General features: G+C 38.6%; 1 protein-coding gene across 3 annotated transcripts in view; it reads right to left on the reverse strand.

Moving 5' to 3' along the window:
- Nucleotides 1–19,330, reverse strand: part of RALGAPA2 (Ral GTPase activating protein catalytic subunit alpha 2) — a 401,571-nt gene that overhangs the window by 265,122 nt on the left and 117,119 nt on the right. For all 3 annotated transcript variants that reach the window (XM_073236981.1, XM_073236983.1, XM_073236982.1), the window contains 4 exons: nucleotides 17,585–17,784; nucleotides 4,496–4,723; nucleotides 2,313–2,480; nucleotides 1,126–1,263 (listed from right to left, as the gene is read on the reverse strand). In XM_073236981.1, coding sequence (XP_073093082.1) covers nucleotides 1,126–1,263; nucleotides 2,313–2,480; nucleotides 4,496–4,723; nucleotides 17,585–17,784 — 734 coding nt within the window. The remainder of the gene's footprint in view (nucleotides 1–1,125; nucleotides 1,264–2,312; nucleotides 2,481–4,495; nucleotides 4,724–17,584; nucleotides 17,785–19,330) is intronic.

The raw sequence follows: 19,330 nt of genomic DNA on the forward strand, positions 1-19,330 counted from the left end.
GCTCTAACCAAGCAGAAAATTTTTCTTAGTTCATCCAAGCAGATGTAACTTACACTTTCAGAAAACACTCTTCTGAACCCAGGGAGATAACTGGCACCCAGAACCCCCACCAGCTGAGAGTCGGATGACTGATATTAATCTGGCAATCCATTTGAAGGGGACAGGACTACTGAGGGACGCAGGGCAGGGTTGCCTACAAGCATTTCTCTGGCAGGGATGTGGGTTATATTTATGAGCTGCACCAAAGTTCTTGGAAGCTTTTAAAGTTAATTTCAAATTATTTTCTCATTTTCAATGAAAAATGAGAAAGTTCATTAGTTATAGGGTATTAAACAATTAATTACCTTGAAAACAAAAAGGATACCATGATAAGATACCCTATCAAGAGACAGATGATAAAAACACAGTGTCACTGAACTGGGTAACATGCCTGCCATGCCCATGCCATCCCCAGACTCCATGCTGGCCTCTATGTGGCAGATGTAACTGTACACAGCTATACACATGAATACAGGCTAGAGGGTGGGGCACTAGGAAGCAGGGGAAATAGAGGCCTTGTGTTTTCACTTACACTCCTAACAACCTTCAAGTTGGATGGCAGGTAATCTCCCAAACTCCATTTTTGAGATAACGTCTTGAGGTCTGGCGACACTGATGTTCCCAAATGGTATTGCTTCTATTTCATATATTCACATTTAGGTAAATACTTTTAAATTACTGCATTAATCATCATTTTTCATAAACACTGGCTAGTCTTCAGAGCAATACTGCTTATCAGATTATATAAACACCATGCTTAACTTGCAAATTAGAATCCAGGTGACTGACTACCCATATGTACTCAGAAGATACTTTTAAGATTTAAATCTCAATCATTTCACACTCACTGTATAATAACTCCTCTCAGAAAACTGCAACCAGTTGTTCTGCCTCCTTTGAGTAGAAAAAAAATGTTTATAAATTGAAGGTAAGAAATCAGGAAGAAAACCTAAAATGAGAACCTAAGAGCTATTAACTAACAGATGGCTAAAAATATCACCATAATTTATATGGTGTTATTTCAATAAACAAAATGTTCAAACTGACTCCAACTAGGGGCCTTCAAGTCTCTGGCTGGTCACCTACCTGCAGAGTAGCCTGGGCCCCAGCTTTCACGTTCTTATTTTCCTCTTCTGTCACACACCCTCTGCTCACTGCACTCGTAAAGGAGTATGTTCGTCCCCAACTGGAAGATCGCTTATGACCAGAGCTTTCGGATGAGGTCTTAAGAAAATAACAATCAGTCAGCAGAGGGGGAAGAAGTACGTGTTTGCATATTTAATTGCTTATACTCTTCAAAATGTAGATTCTAGGAGGGTAAGTCTTTTTCCCATTCTGTTCACCACTCTACCTCTAGCACCTAAAACAGTCCCTAGTGTATAGTATGTGCCAAAGAAATAAACGTCCAATGACACAATGAACATGTAATATATATCTTTAAAAATGTGTGATGAATTCCATCTGCTTATCTATTCATTTTGACCTCATGACTAGTTAGTAAATGATTTCACCAATTTTAAAACATCAAAATCATGGAATTAATACACATATTTAAAAGTGATATGCCACTGGTTACAAATATTTTTAAATGTTTGTTGTTAATGCTCTGACAAATACCTACTTTTAGAAATAATTTCTCAGACTTGATTTCAAAAGAGCATGCAGGAAATATAAACACGATGTAAGTTTCTTTTCAGTTCCTGTTTCAGGAAGGGGTCCTACTCCGCTGTTTTAGATTACCCAGCCTCTAGGTTTATGGGACATGGAACATTCTCTGAGGACAGCACCCATCACCGCAAGGAGACTTCTCTATGGCAGAGGTAACACTTGTTACTGGGTTAGTCCCCTCAAGCATGTGACATCCCAAGTGCTTCCACGATATGCCACTGTACAAGAAAGGGCTGCCGAAGCATTCCAAATTCAGTTTCTCCAACACTTTATCTAACATGTCAGTGATAAGGTAGTGACATTTTCAGTCTCATACAGAGGCATACAGTGTACCTACAATAGTTTGTTAAACAACTCTCATGGGATGGTGAATAATGAAGTTGCAATGCACATGTGGACCTAGCCTGAGGGTTATGAGATGACCAGTGATGTTGAGGAAGGCACAGAAGCAGCCTCACTGAGGCTAGTCCTCATAGAACTCAGCAATATGAAAGCATCAGATAGGATAACAAGATCCTCCTCACTGTGTCCCCGACTGGGACTCTTGATGATACATTTTGCTGAAATATATATACTCCTAAGTGCAACAAGTGATAAAATATTACCTCTTTGCTGTCAGTCTCTGAAAACCCTAATTTCTCAGCATCTTCTTGAGCAAGTTCTTTTTTATCTGGCTCCTCCATGAACACAGGTTTGTCCTGGAGGATCCACTTTCTATACACTTGAACAACTTTCCTTGTTACAGTTATGTCACAGGAAGGCAACAAAAAGGCCTGAAATGAAAAGAGAAACACTCTTTACCTCCATACAAGCTCAGCTAATGACAGAGCCACAAAACAGACATTTCTAACAACCACCACCAATTTCAGTCTTTCCTCTGAAACACAGCTAGTCATGTAATGTACAGGGCCACATATTTTTGTGCACAGCAAACCTTATCTGAAGAAAAAAGACATTTTCCTAACTGGGACAGAAAATATAATGCAATTAAAAAATAACTTCTATAGTCCATATAATTTTTCCAGAAAAATAACCAAAATGCATACCTATACAGATAATTTAATTGACTATATAAACAGTAATAGTTGTACAACTGGGAACTGTTCCCAAAGAATGGGAAGTGGATTGTAAGATAACTTACTAGTACAGCCAGTTGCACCTGACTGTTGCCTCTCTCCAGCCCCAAGTTCAGTGATGTCGTCTTGGTAGCATGAACTGGCCATGCAAGGGGTACTTACCCAACAGAAGTTGGCAAATGCCACCAATCAATGCTTTTCCTTTTTGGCCTTTTTGGCCTTTTTCTTTCCTTGTCTTTCTCTTTCTTACTTTCCCTTCCTTCTTTCTTTCCTTCCTTCCTCCCTCTCACCCTTTCTTCTTTTTTTGAGAGCACACTGTTTAACATTTGCCAGCACACCAGTGAGCACAGATACCAATGTTAATGAGAGCCACTGGCCAGCTGTAATATTGTGCATGTTTATGTGAACTTTTTAAGAATCCCCTTACACATCTGCACATGAGAACTCTGATTTAATGTGGTAAGATTCCAAAAATATAAAGAAAAATGTAAAGGCGAAATCCATTTATCTTTTGAGTATCATCTTTACGGAATATTTCTGTATGAGGGGTAAACATGAAGGAGATGTACTCAACACTCCAACAAATGCTCTAATTCCACAGATGAGCAATTAAGATGAGGCTCAGAATACCTAGATACTTTCCCAAAGTTACAAAGTTAGTGATGAATCCAAGTTTTCACCTCAAGTTTCAGAGATTTATTTTACTACTGTCCTTGAGGTTCATGCCACAGGACCCAATTACAGGCAGATTTCAACATAACAAGGTTCATGCAATATATAAATGTCTATAGATAGTGGTCATATTGTATTAAATTCCAGAAGAGAGGAGCTTGTTAATAATAAGACTGTAACATATTAATGTATCAAATATCCTGTGTTGTACATCAAGAAAGATCAACAATGGTGTCCCATTCTGATTTTGTTCCAAACTTTCATTACGAATATTTTCACACATACAAAAAAGTTGAAACACTTCTACAGTGAATGCCCATACACTTATCCCCTATACTCCACCACTAGCATCTGCTGTATTTGCTTTGCAGAATCAGCCCCCATCATCATTCAGGGTCACTCATGGTTGCTCCAGCCTCTTATCTCTTCTGCCTTCTTCCCCTGCTAGTGCTGTCTTGGGTTGGCACTTTTGCTCTTCTTAGTACTTTTCACCCACCAGTTTCCACTCTCAGACTATTATTCCAATGTCTTGGCCTAAGCTCCTTTCTTTCCTATTATTTCCCCCTTTTATGCCATAAATACTTCCATCATATGTGCATGCCATGTGCATTCCCATGGGCAGGGCAACTGTCTGCAGAAACTGCCTGCTCCTCTGCAAGCTCCCTGATGTCTTGGGCTCTTGGGCTATACCAGCCTTGGGCTCTTCTTCTCTCTGTTCAGGAATGGCTTTCTTCCCACCTACCTCTGGATTTAAGTTTTATTATGGAAATGTGTGGGTATTTGTGGAATGATTTTGTTCAAACACAGAATTTTCCTTCCCCATGTAGGAATTTTACTAAAACAAAATTTTAAAAATTGTGTAAGAAACAAAATCACAACATTCCACATGACAAATTAAATGCAGGATTAGAGGGATCATTATTCAGTCCTGTAATTTGGCCCAAATATTGATAGTATTTCTTAGAATAAAAGAACAAGAACAAAAATCTCTTCAATTTCATGAATTTTTGTCACACACACACACATGCACACACACTAACCTGGCGAAATACTTCATTCACAAAATTGACATAGCCTCGTGTTGACAAGAGAATCCGCTGCACCATTTCATATACAGTCCGGTACTCTTCCTCAATGCTACAAAGGCTAGAGTTGCTGAGTCTTCGCTCCGACAAGGTGCTGCTGTTTGAATGGTTTTTGTCCTGTTCTGTGGGCCCGCCACCATCTGGCTCTGTTACCTTCTCTTGTGTCATGGCACCACCAACAGTCTGGAGGAAAGTCATTACCACTTCTGAGTAACCTTCTTCAACATTCAAGAACTCCTAGTAAAGCTGAAGATTGTTTTCTTTTAAAGAACTCTGCTTACCATCAACTTGATGGCAAGCTGGAAACCAACGCTACTCGAAGCACAAGGAGCTCCAGAATCTGTACTTATCAATTTTCCAGTTTACCAACTAACCCATCTCCAACTCAGTTATTCTAACAGGAAACCTACTAAACCACTGCAGGGAGGGAAGCTCAACTGTGAAATTGTACCAACCTAAAAAGTTTACTTTTTATTTGTAAAACCTGAGTAAAATAATGTATGGGTTTATATTACCATCACCTTTGGTTTCTAAATGTTAGAGATTTGAAAATTTGGTGGACTTGTAGCCACAGTGTTGGGAAGCATCTTTTGACCCATAAGACTGACACCTTGATGGAAAAGTGTCAAGATCTTTAAAGGATATTTTATGTGAAGAACCTTGACCTGAGTTTTATACTCAGAATCTCAGACCAAACTTAACTGAAATATTTATAAAGCTTTAAGTATTTAGAAGACTTTAAGAGCACAAAGAAATAAAATAATTCATGCCATATCTCACAAAACTTAACACTGATTTCTGCTCTCATTTCCCAATAGAATTAAAGATTTCCTCCAAACATATGTATAAATTTGCTTTCACTTTTGTAAAGTCCACTATTATTCTTTAAAGTACCAAAAATATAAAACCCAAATACCACTCAAATTCTACCCACTGTGAATATTTCTTATAATAAGTGATAAGACATGAATAGTGTAAAATAGAAATTTTAGTAACTACTAAGGACAGTTTGAAAGCAAATCAGATATCCAAACAGTAATCTCTAGGGAAAACTAATGGGAAATTATATTTGTAATAATTTTTCACTTCATACCTTAGCTATTAAGCCTGTATGGCTTATCAAAGCTACTGTCACCTTGCACGATTAGCTACCCTATAGAAATTAAGTATATCTTTTTGATGGATCAACTATCATCCATAGAAAAGTAAAATTTCACCCAATTTTACTGATACATGTTTTTTTTCTTGAAAGCTGTAAAGCATGGGGATTGAATAAAGTCTAATGTCACCTGTCACTCAGGAACCTGTGCTTTTGATCAGTAACTCCCATTTTCCCCAAAGGTAAAAAGAGAAGAAAAATGTACATGTGCAGAAAATTTTAAACGGTCATAAATTCTCTGACATTCCTTTTGTAAAGGGGTGGGGTCTCTGTCCCTCCCTTTGATCCGCATGGACTGTGACCAGTGAACTAGTAGAACAGAGTGGAAGAGACCTGAGCCCATTTCAGGAGCAGCCCTGAGAGACTGACAGTTACTGTGTCCTTTCTCTGAGAACATTTGCTCTTGGAGCCCTGAGCAGCCAGGGAAGAAGTCCAACTACCCCAGTAGAGAGACTACATGGAAGGGAAGGCCCAGCTGTCTGGCCTTCCAACTGTACCCACCAAGCATGGTGTGTGAACGATATCATCTTGGACCCTTCAGACTGACCAGTCACCAGCTGAAGACCACTACCCAGTGACCATCATGAATGTTACAGGAAGCACATGAACTGCCCAACCAAGTCCTGCCAAACTCCTGACCCAAAAAGTGAAATAGGTAACACGACAAAAGGGTTGCAGTTTTGTCATTAAGTTTTGAGGACATTAGATAACTAATTAGATAACAGAGCAGTAAGATAAATAATGTACATAAAGAATTGTTTAAAAATGCCATGTTATTTAAAAAATGAACTCTGTTACCCAAATAGAACATAATGGTAGCATAGGTGTATTTCCCATTATGCTATAAATTGAAAACCACTTCTCTTGATAAAATAATACTCTTCTTACTGTCCTCTAGTCCACACTCCCTCTGTAAAAGTCTGCTTTCTGACTTCTACATGTTTTGACAGACCTTTATAATCACAGCAAGTGAAAACAGTGAAAACACACTGATCACCCAAGCTTGCTCACTTCTTGCCTCTTTTACAAAGATGAGCAGTGAGAGCATGAAGAACTAACCACAAAGAGAGATCCATTTTCTACCTACTATAATCAAGCTGGAATTCTCAACTGTTGTTTAGTATTAGTTGATTCTGGGGGCAAATGCAGACATGAATTTTACTTCTTTGACATATGCTGAAGCCTTAGTCAATGGAATGGACCCATCTTGGACCAGGCTTGGACCAGGCCTGCACTGCCCAGGGTTCAGGAAACTGCTTGATACAGGCAGCCACAGTCCTTTCCTTGGGCACTCCCAACCCTCCTGGATTTCCCTAAACCCACAGCTCATACTGAGACTTGCTCACCCCTGGGGTTAGGCTAAAAGAGGACATCCACAAAGCAGGTGTGCAACAAGAGGATGCAACTGCTACTCTGTTGGTGATGCCTGATGTCACTCAGTTTCCCTGTCTTGATATGACTACATGGTTGGGCAGCCTACATTTGCCTTGGAAAACTTACGAACACAGAGAGTACTCAAGTGTTAGCAACAAACAAATGAGTTTGTGCAACCTGCAGGTTTGTCAATTTGAGTGATTTACTTCTTCTAACTGTTGATCCCATGAACTACAACAATTTCAGGAAACCCAGAGCCTGTGAATCATGAATCACCATTGAAGGGCTGAATCAGAATTAGTAAAACTGGTACCTTAATGTAACTAAAGAGTTATCACACAGGCTCACAGAGAGGATTAAAGATGGCGGTGTGCAAGGAGAGACAAATGCTTCCTCCTAAAACCATATACATTTAGAAAATATACTTGGTGCAAATAATTCTGAAAGAGGAACAAGGAAAGAGGATGGCGCCAGACTGCATACACCTGGAGAAAAGAGCAGACCTCACGGAAGAGGGTAACGTACCAAAGCTGTGGCCAGGTGGGACCCAAGCCCTTCCTCGACCCAGCTCACCAGCAGGAGGAAGAGAAACGGAGCAGGGAGGGAGTGGAAGGCCTGGGACTGCTGAATACCTAGCTCTGGAGATCTGCTCTGGGAGCACAAACCTACATTTCATGGTGCTTTCATGATACTAACATGATTATGGGGTTGGAAAGCTAATAAAGGCAGAATTCCTGGACAGACTGAGATTCCAGCCACTTGTGGAAAGCAGGGATCTGTATCCGGCTGCTCTGGGACAAAAGCTCATACTGTGTGCTCAGCCCACTGGTTCAGGCAGTAGAGACAGGCATAGCAGCTGGGAAGGAGGAAACAACTCTTTCCTCCCCACAGGCACCAATACAGCTAGCTCCCCTGAGACCTCCGACAGGGACTGAGCAGCTCCAGAGTAGAGCTTCTGGACACTAGGGGGCGCCATATAAAAATATGACATGCCAAAGGAACCTGGTCCAGAGTAAAATTAATATAACTCCAGAGAAAGATTTAAATGACATGGACCTTATGACTCTTCCTGAAAGGGAGTTCAAAATAAAAATCATCAACATGCTAATGGAGATACAGAAAGATATCCAAGAACACAGGAATTAATTCAGGTCAGAGATCCAATTGTTGAAGAGCATGATGGAGGGTATTAAAAGCAGGCTGGATACAGTGGAGGAGACAATAAATGAAACACAAACTAGAGAAGAGAAATACAAAGAAGCTGAGGCACACAGAGAAAAAAGGATCTCTAAGAATGAAAGAATATTGAGAGAACTGTGTGACCAATCCAAATGGAACAATATTCGCATTATAACGATACCAGAAGAAGAAGAGAGAGAAAGGCATAGAAAGTGTCTTTGAGGAGGCAGTTGCTGAAAACTTCCCCAATCTGGGGAAGGACATAGTATCTCAGGCCATGGAGATCCACAGATCTCCCAATACAAGGGACCCAAGGAAGACAACACTAAGACATATAGTAATAAAACTGGCAAAGATCAAGGATAAGGACAGACTATTCAAAGCAGCCAGAGAGAGAAATAAGATCACATACAAAGGAAAGCCCATCAGGCTAACATCAGACTTCTCAGCAGAAACCTTACAGACCAGAAGTGAGTGGCATGATGTATTTAATGCCATGAAGCAGAAGGGTCTCAAACCAAGATTACTTTATCCGGCAAGATAATCATTTAAATTTGAAGGAGGGATTAAACTATTTCCAGATAAGGAAAAGCTGAGAGAATTTACCTCCCATAAACCATCTCTATAGTCTATTTTGGAGGGACTGCTATAGATGGAAGTGTTCCTAAGGTTTAATAGCTGTCACCAGAGGAAATAAAACCACAGTAAAGAAAGCAGAACAGCTAATTACTAAGCAAATGCAAAATTAACTTAACTCTTCCGAACGTCAACCAAGGGAAAGACAAAGAATACAGAACATGATACCTAATATATAAAGAATGGAGGAAGAAAAAGGAGGAGAAAAAGAAAAGAACCTTTAGATTGTGTTTGTAACAAACAGCATATTGAGTTAAGTTAGAATCTTAGATAGTAAGGAAATTAACTTGAACCTTTGGTAACCACGAATCTAAAGCCTGCAATGGCAATAAGTACATACCTATCGATAATCACCCTAAGTGTAAATGGACTGAATGCACCAATCAAAAGACATAGTCACTGAATGGATAAAAAAACAAGACCCATCTATATGCTGCTTAAAAGAGACTCAATTTAAACCAAAGACATACACAGACTAAAAGTGAAGGGATGGAAAAAGATATTTCATGCAACTAACAGAGAGAAAAAAGCAGGAGTGGCGGTACTTGTATCAGACAAAATAGACTTCAAAACACAGGAAGTAACAAGAGACAAAGAAGGACATTACATAATGATAAAGGGGTCAATCCAACAAGAAAATATAACCATTATAAATATCTATGCTCCCAACACAGGAGGACCCACATATGTGAAACAAATACTAACAGAATTAAAAGGAGAAATAGAATGCAATGCAATCATTCTAGGAGACTTCAACACTCCAATCACTCTGAAGGACAGATCAACTAGACGAAGATAAATAAGGACACAGAGGCACTGAACAACACAATAGAACAGATGGACCTGACAGATATCTACAGAACTCTACACCCCAAAGCAGCAAAACACACATTCTTCTCAAGTGCACATGGAATATTTTCAAGAATGGATCATATACTAGGCCACAAAAAGAGCCTCAGTAAATTGAAAAAGATTGAAATTGTACCAACCAGTTTCTCAGAACACAAAGGTATGAAACTAGAAATAAATTATGCAAAGAAAATTAAAAATCCCATAAACACATGGAGGCTTCACAACATGCTGCTAAATAACCAATGGACCAATGACCAAATAAAAACAGAGATCAAGCAATATATGGAGACAAATTACAACAATAATTCAACACCACAAAATCTGTGGGATGCAGCCAAGACTGTGCTAAGATCAAAGTATATTGCAAAACAGGCCTACCTCAAGAAAGAAGAACAATGCCATATAAGCAGTCTAAACTCACAATTAATGAAACTAGAAAAGGAAGAACAAATGAGGCCCAAAGTCAGTAGAAGGAGGGACATAATAAAGATTGGAGCATAAATAAATAAAATTGACAAGAATAAAACAATAGAAAGAATGAATGAAAGCAAAAGCTGATTCTTCAAGAAAATAAAAAAAATAAACCCCTAGCCAGACTTATCAAGAAAAAAAGAGAGTCTACACACATAAACAGAATCAGAAATGAGAAAGGAAAAATCACTATGGACACCATAGAAATACAAAGAATTATTAGAGAATACTATGAGAAATTATGTGCTAACAAACTGGATCACCTAGAAGAAATGAACAACTTTCTAGAAAAATACAACCTTCCAAGGCTGACCAAGGAAGAAGCAGAAAATCTGATCAGACCAATCACTGGCAACGAAATTGAACTGGTAATCAAAAACCTACCTAAGAACAAAACTCCTGGACCAGATGGCTTCACTGCTGAATTTTACCAAGCATTTAGTGAAGACTTAATACCCATTCTCCTTAATGTTTTCCAAAAAATAGAAGAGGAGGGAATACTTCCAAACTCATTCTATGAGGCTAGCATCACTCTAATAACAAAACCAGGCAAAGACACCACAAAAAAAGAAAATTACAGACCAATATCCCTGATGAACATAGATGCAAAAATACTCAACAAAATATTATCAAACTGAATTCAAAAATACATAAAAAGATCATCCTTCAAGATCAAGTAGGATTTATTCCAGGGATGCAGGACAGTACAACATTCAAAAATCCATCAACATCATCCACCACATCAACAAAAAAGAAGGACAAAAATGACATGATCATCTCCATAGATGCTGAAAAAGCATTTGACAAAATTCAATATCCATTCATGATAAAAACTCTCAACAAAATGGGCATAGAGGGCAAGTACTCAAACATAATGAGGCCATTTATGACAAACCCACAGCCAACATTATACTTAACAGTGAGAACCTGAAAGCTTTTCCTTTAAGATAGGGAACAAGACAAGGATGCCCACTCTCCCCACTTCTATTCAACATAGTACTGGAGGTCCTAGCCACAGCAATCAGACAACACAAAGAAATAAAAGGCATCCAGATTGGCAAGGAAGAAGTTAAACTGTCCCTGTTTGCAGATGACATGCTATTGTACCTAAGGAATCCACTCCAAAACTACTAGATCTAATATCTGAATTCAGCAAAGTTGCAGGATACAAAATTAATACACAGAAATACACTAACAATGAACTAGCAGAGAGAGAAATCAGGAAAACAATTCCATTCACAACTGCATCAAAAAGAATAAATATCTAGAAATAAACCTAACAAAGGAAGTGAAAGACCTATACTCTGAAAACTACAAGACATTCATGAGAGAAAGTAAAGAAGATACCAATAAATGGAAACACATCCCATGCTCATGGATAGGAAGAATTAATATTGTCAAAATGGCCACCCTGCCTAAAGCAATCTATAGATTCAATGCAATTTCTATCAAGATATCAACAGCATTCTTCAAAGAACTAGAGAAAATCATCCTAAAATTCATATGGAACCACAAAAGACCTCAAATAGCCAAAGCAATCCTGAGAAGGAAGAATATAGCATGGGGAATTACACTCCCCAACTTCAAGCTCTACTACAAAGCCACAGTAATCAAGACAATTTGGTACTGGCACAAGAACAGACCCATAGACCAATGAAACAGACTAGAGAGCCCTGATATAAACCCAACCACATATGGTCAACTAATATATGATAAAGGAGCCATGGACATACAATGGGGAAATGACACCCTCTTCAACAGCTGTGTTGGCAAAACTGGACAGCTACATGCAAGAGAATGAAACTGGATTATTGTCTAACCCCATACACAAAAGTAAACTCGAAATGGATCAAAGACGTGAATGTAAGTCATGAAACCATAAAACTCTTAGAAGACAACATAGGCAAACATCTCCTGAATATAAGCATGAGCAACTTCTTCCTGAACCCATCTCCTAGAGAAAGGGAAACAAAAGCAAAAATGAACTCATGGGACTCCATCAAACTAAAAAGTTTTTGTATGGCAAAGGATATCATCAGCAAAACAAAAAGGCATCCTACAGTATGGGAGAATATATTTGTAAATGACATATCTGACAAGGGTTAACATCCAAAATATATAAAGAACTTACACACCTCAACACCCAAAAAGCAAATAACCCAATTAAAAAATGGTCAGAGGAGCTGAACAGACAGTTCTCCAAAGAAGAAATTCAGATGGCCAACAGATACATGAGGAGATGCTCCACATAACTAATCATCAGCGAAATGCAAACTAAAATGACAATGAGATATCACCTCACACCAGTAAGGATCACCACCATCCAAAAGACAGACAACTACCAATGCTGGTGAGGATGTGGAGAAAGGGGAACCCTCCTACCCTGCTGGTGGGAATGTAAGCTAGTTCAACCATTGTGGAAAGCAATATGGAGGTTCCTCAAAAAACTAAAAATAGAAATACCATTTGACCCTGGAATCCCACTCCTTGGAATTTACCCAAAGAAAACAACTTCTCAGATTCAAAAAGACATATGCACCCCTATGTTTATTGCAGCACTTTTTACAAGATATGGAAGCAACCTAAGTGTCCATCTGTAGATGGCTGGATAAAGAAGATGTGGTACATATATACAATGGAATACTATTCAGCCATAAGAAAGAAACAAATCCTACCATTTGCAACAACATGGATGTAGCTGGAGGACATTATGCTCAGTGAAATAAGCCAGGCAGAGAAAGACAAATGCCAATGATTTCCCTCATTTGTGGAGTATAACAATGAAGCAAAACTGAAGGAAGAATATGGCAGTAGACTCGGAGACTCCAAGAATGAACTAGTGGTTACCAAAGGGGAGGGGTGTGGGAGGGCGGGTGGGGAGCGAGGGAGAAGGGGACTGAGGGATATTATGTTTAGTACACAAGGTGTGGGGGATCACAGGGAAAACAGTGTAGCACAGAGAAGGCAAATAGTCAATCTGTGGCATCTTACTACACTGACGGACAGTGACTGCATTGGGGTATGTGTGGGGACTTGATAATATGGGTAAATGTAATAACCACATTGTTTTTTCATGTGAAACCTTCATAAAAGTGTATATCAATCATACCTTAATAAAAAATAAAAATAAATAAAAATAAAAAAGTGAAATGCAAAAAAAGAGTTATCACACAGAGAAATGTGATCAACTGTCTTAGTATCTCAAACTTTCTTTTTAATTTCCTAATGGGCTTCTTTGGGTTGTAGAGTTCAATTGATATGTATACAGAACTGGCAAAAAAGTAGCTGCTGAAATTTTAAATCACCACCCTGCTTTCTCTAATGCATGTTGAAGTATTTCTGATAAAAAATAAATTACTAAGGAATAAATAATACCTCATTGAAAATATTTTCAGCCTACATGACGTACCAAGAACATTCCCAACATATAATGGAAGGTACAAAAAACACCTACGTTTTCATCCTCCCATGAATGATGCCACTAAATATTTGTTAAACCAGATTCTCTGAGTGGTAAGTAGAAGGTAAGTATAGAAGATGCACTAATCCCTTTCCTTCCTGGTGAAAAATACTGTCAAAGATATTAGTTCTATATCAAGAGGAAGTGAATATTCACTTTGGAAAAAAACACAAAAAAACTTACACATGACCTTTAATATAGTAATAGTGGCAAAAGTATGACCACTATTTGGAAGCAACACTTAAAATATTGTTTTAAAGGGCTTTTATAAGAGCTGCATATTTTTTGAAAAGAGGTTTTTGGATAACCTAACTTAGTGATGTTCAAACTTTACATGGGTAAAACTGTATTAAATTTGAAATTTTAAATAAAAACTTTCAGGGGACAAACACAATTATATGTGCTTTTATAGATGCAATTCTATTTGTAAAATGAAATATTCAAGCACTTAAATTGCTTTTTCTCAGGTACAATGTAAATGAAGAGCAGAACACAGCAGATACATGTGAGATGAGGGAAACACAGAGATGTAAAGCACAGCAGGGAATACAGCAATGTCAGCTGAACAATGAACCGCCCCCCAAAGATGTCCACACCCTAATCCCCAGAACCTTTGAATGTGTTACCTGATGTGGCAAAAGAGATTTAGCAGATGTGGTTAAATTAAGGATGTTGAGAGGAGTTTATCCTGGATTATCTGGAGTGGTCCCAATGTAATCACAGGATGCATAAAGATGCAGAAGGATCAGACACAGAGAAGGCAATATGAAGATGGAAACAGGGAGAAAAGGTAATGTGATGAGTGGCCATGTGCCAAGGAATGCAGGCAGCATCTAGAAATCAGACAAAGGAAACAGATTCTCCTCTAGAGCCCCCAAAAGGAACTCAGACCCACCATAGTTTGATTTTACCCCAATGAGACTGACTTTGGACTTCTGACTCCCAGAACAAGATAATAAACCTGTGTTGTTTCAAGCCATTGAGTTTGTGGTAACCTGCTACCTTGACAATCTGAAACTAATATAACAATACTGTGAAGTGCATTAACCATTTCTACAATGGCAGTGGGCATTTCTAGGCACAGCCATCTGAGGAGCATGGAGGCACCGGGCATGATAGTTGCCTACCCAGCATCCACTCACCCTCCCAAGCAGACCCTCCATGCTCTGCATGCCTTCTCCATGCAGCCCACATGGCTCAAAGGAAGGTAACCCCATTTCCCATATCAGTGCGGTGAGCTGCTCTCTGGAAGCCAATCATGGCCCTCCTGGGACATTTGCACACCCAGCTTTAAGCCAAGGAATGGTTGCCTGCATTCCTTGGCTCATGGCCACTCATCACATGTCTCTGAGCATGAACAAGGAAAGCACCGTCCCTGTTGCTGGAAGCCATCTTGCTGCCATCGGGGAAGCTGAAGACAAACCTGCCAGAGGGTAAAGGACAGAGCAGAACAAACTGTAGAGAATCAGAGAGAACATGAGTGGACGATATTCTTAGCCAGCCTCACAATGAACTGCCTTTTTTTTCTTTTCAACTGAAGTATAGTTGATGCACCATAGTATATTGGTTTCAAGTATATGAGCTTCTTTTCTATGAGATTAAAATATTTCTTTTTATCTTTAAGACAGTTTGAGTTCTGGTGTCTTTTTTTCTGTTTGGATGACAGAACCATCCTAATAGATTCAGGAGTTCAGACACTTAGGAAACTATTATAAAGGTAGATGACTCTCAAGTATGAGGTGTTAACTAGGAAAACATTAGAACCTTGAAGCAGTGGTTAATTTGCTATTCTTGCAACTTCTCATCATCCAAATGTATTTTTCAAGAATAAGGAACTTCTTTTCAATAAACACAGGTGATGGGTTTCTGAAATTTTGAAATAGGTGAAAGTTATATCCTTTGAATAGAATGTTTTGAATTGACTGAACAACCACGCAAGATGCAATGTAAAATTTACTGGAGTGTGACTAAGTTTCTTACATATAATTCCACACAAGTTTTTGTCTACTTGATGGTTTTTCATTTTTGTCTACCTGCAGGGCTCTGTCATGGTTCATAACTGGTCTCCCTGCTTCTACTGAAATCCAGGGCCATTTTTATTTCCTCTTCTGTGAACTTCCCTTCATCTCCTTTGTCAATTTTTTTGTTGGGTTGTTTTTCTTTTTTTCAATTTGTAGGCACTCTTTATTTAGTAGAGAGATAAATTCTTTAATAGCCATGACATTACAAATGTTTTTCAGTCTATTCTATGGATTTGGCTTTATATAATCTTTGACATATACATCTTTTCCTATTTTTCTAAATAAACTAAAACCTCATTTCTTCCATGGCATGTGACTTTTATCTCTACCTACCACTGAAGGTGGTAGAAGTCTACCACCTCCCAATTTATACATTTCCTTAGATTTTCTCCTACATACTTTTCTATTTTGTTTTTATATTTAGACCTTAACTCAACTTAGACCTTAAATCAATCTGACATTTGCTTATGCATGTGATATGAAGCACGGTTCTGAGAAAGAGAGAGACAGAGGAGTTCTTTCAGCTTTCAGAGCTGCAGATTAGATTAGATATTCAGTGCTAATCTAAGTCTCATTCCCTTAAAGGAAACTCTGGTTTCTGCCTGGAAGTCTGTGTAATTTTTTCATAATCCCTGAGAGTTAAATGGCTACTTCTTCTTGGGACTCAAAGGTCTTTTCAGTCTAAAGCATTACTGGTTTCTGCTCAGGTGAACTTTTCTTTTTATTAGTTCCTGTATTATTTCTCCTCCTTTTCTCCTCCTGCCCTCACAATATATCTGCAAGGTAGGTCTGGACCTGTCCCCAGATCTTATTTATTAACTTCTGATTTCCACTTCTTTGAATTTTTGCTCAGTGTGATGGGAATATTTCTCCAGAAAACCAATTTTGTTCTCAGCAGTGATCATTACCCATTTTTGTTGATTTACTCAATTTTTAAGTTAAGGAATGTGAGATTTTGAAATTTTCTTTCAGCAAGTCTTTTGTTGTTTTTGTTGTGATCACCTCTCAGATGTCTTTGAGAATAAGCTCCCCTGGTTCTTCAATTCCTGTCCATGTGCCATGGGGTCTGGACCTCAGGCTGGTGTTCATCCATTGAGGTACAAACTACTCCCAGGTGTGCACCTCCCCAGCACAGGCCAGGTCACACTTCTGGTAACTCCATGGCACCAAACCTTACTAAGTGGACCACACTCCCTGTCCCTGTTTTTGGAAACAAAAAGGAACCCAAACCATGACCCTTCTGTGAAGTGGCTGCTTTCTGACTTTCCACTGCTCTACCTAGTGCAAAGTCCCTCAGCAGCCCAACCTGCAGAACCCATCTCTGTCTGAACAAGGCCAACAAGAGAGAGGAGGCACTGCAGGCTCCATACAAGAAGGGGCTTTCACATGGCTGGGGGAGAGGTGGTCTTCTCTTCCAGGGACCCATCATGGTTCAATAACCTACCCCCGAATCCTGAGCGCTGATCTGCTCCTTCTCCTGAAGTCCCTGAGGGCACCTGGCAGTCTCAGAGGTCTTCTCTATAGCCTACCCACATGATCTCAAGGGTTTTGCAGGTGCTGAGGATAGTCAAAGGCAAGAAAGGCCCCTGAATTTATGCTCAGAGGTCACTGGTACTTGAGTGAAGGAGGGAAAATGAGAAGGAGATAGGAGTGTGCACACAACAGCTATCCCAGAATGCCTCCCTTGCCCCTAAGAGTGCTTCATATGGCAATGCCAACAGAGCACAGGAAGTGCCTAACTCACAGCTTCCTCTGAACCTCTGCATTGGGGGGGTGCCAATCAAACCACATCCCTTTAAGAACCAGTAACTCTAATAATCAATTACTATGGTGTGTGTTAATGTGTGTTATCACATACGTGCTAAGAGATAAAAAGAAGATGAATAACTTACTTGTATGATTTTAGGCAATACATCAACTCCATTTTTAGTGTTTTGTGTTGTAGTTAGATACTTTTTTTCCAAAAAGAAAGTTACAATCCACTTAATAAAAACAACACGAGCTGCTATGTATGGAATTTTTGTACTGTAAATGTTTTCATTATCTCTAGTTGTAGTAATGTACACTGGCTTTGGTCTCAAATGGGGGATGTCTGGAAGAAAAAAAAATACCAGATGATTAGATTAGTGAACCTGAACATTATGTGACCACCCTACAAATGTTTCAGTTTCCAAATAAACAGACATATATTTGGTTGTCTGAACAGCAATAAAAATTAAAGAACGAGAATTTATTAAAAATGGTATCTTTGGTAGGCTTGTTTCTGATTCTTCCTTGTGATCTGAGTAAGGTGGTAGTTGTTTTTATTTACTTACAACTGTAAGGTTGTATAGAGCTGCCAGAAAACTAAGCTAATAACTCTTCTTAATAAATTTGAGAAATTACATAAGATTATAATAGTGACAATCTTTTCACATATATAATAATTAATTTAATCTTATGACTAGAACAAATGTAAAAGCATGTATACCTATTTTTTCTTTATTTAGCTAGTTTAACACCCAATATTACACTAGTCAAATCCACTGAATTTTATGTTTATATACTTTTCCCTTTAGATGATTCCAAAGAAACAGAATTAGTAAAATCTACTTTATGTCTGAAAGAAAGTCATGTTTTATCTTTGAGGTATCAGATACCAGCATTGCCAAATAATTAACAAGAGGCCCACTTCTCATGCTTGAAATTCTGTATCAAGATGAAATTACATGGTACTGGGTTTGAGATACTTGTTCTAAGTATCTCAACTAACTTTTTTACTGATTTTTTTTACTCAATCTCTCTTACTAATTTTTTTAGCACCTGGCAGTACCTGCATGAGGCAGAAAAATTCTCAGCAAATAACTTTTAAGTCTTGGAATACTAACAATATATTTTCTACAATGAATATAGGCGAGTTATAAAATCAGGAACAAGTTTTGGAAAAAAATACCCATATTCAAATAGCTAACACAAAACAAATCCCAGTATCCCTAAAAGTCAGTACTTCTATGTCTCTCAAAATTCACCAAGTCTCAACTGTCTTCCCCTTACCCGAGTATGGGTGTGCATGTGTACAAATGAATACCTGCAGACAACTGAGTTAGTTTTCCAACATTCCCCAGATAGATTGTCTGTTGTGACCATTTCCCCTCCAAAATTGTTCTTGATTATTCATTTTAACTAATTTCACATGTTTTAAAATAACAGAGGAAGACTTGCCCCACCTTCACACTCTATGGAATGCTTCTGTCCTGCACATCCTTGTTTCTTACAGAAGAAAAACTTCAGGAGCTAAATCAGAAATTCCCTTACATTTCCTTCCCCTCTGGGGCTTGCTGTCCCTGTGTCACCCAGTTGCCCAAACACCTGATGAAAGAGCCAATATAAAAGAACGGGCATACAGTGGGTAGCTGAGTGGCCTAGGCTGGCCAGCCCTGCCACTAAGCAGGTCTGGGACCATCAGACCATACCACCTGTAAGAGAGACTTAAGGAAATGCAAGCTTTTTTTCAAACATTAAAGGGTCTTAAAAATAATTACACCAAAAAAGTTCATGATACATTCAAATTATTACTGAGTATAGGAACCACAGTTCTCCATTACTGCTGTGAGTCAAGTTAAATCTTGGTTTGTACAAACAGCTAAAATAATTTATTA

The sequence above is a fragment of the Manis javanica genome, chromosome 5 (genome assembly GCF_040802235.1).
Source record: "Manis javanica isolate MJ-LG chromosome 5, MJ_LKY, whole genome shotgun sequence".
NCBI lineage: Eukaryota > Metazoa > Chordata > Mammalia > Pholidota > Manidae > Manis > Manis javanica.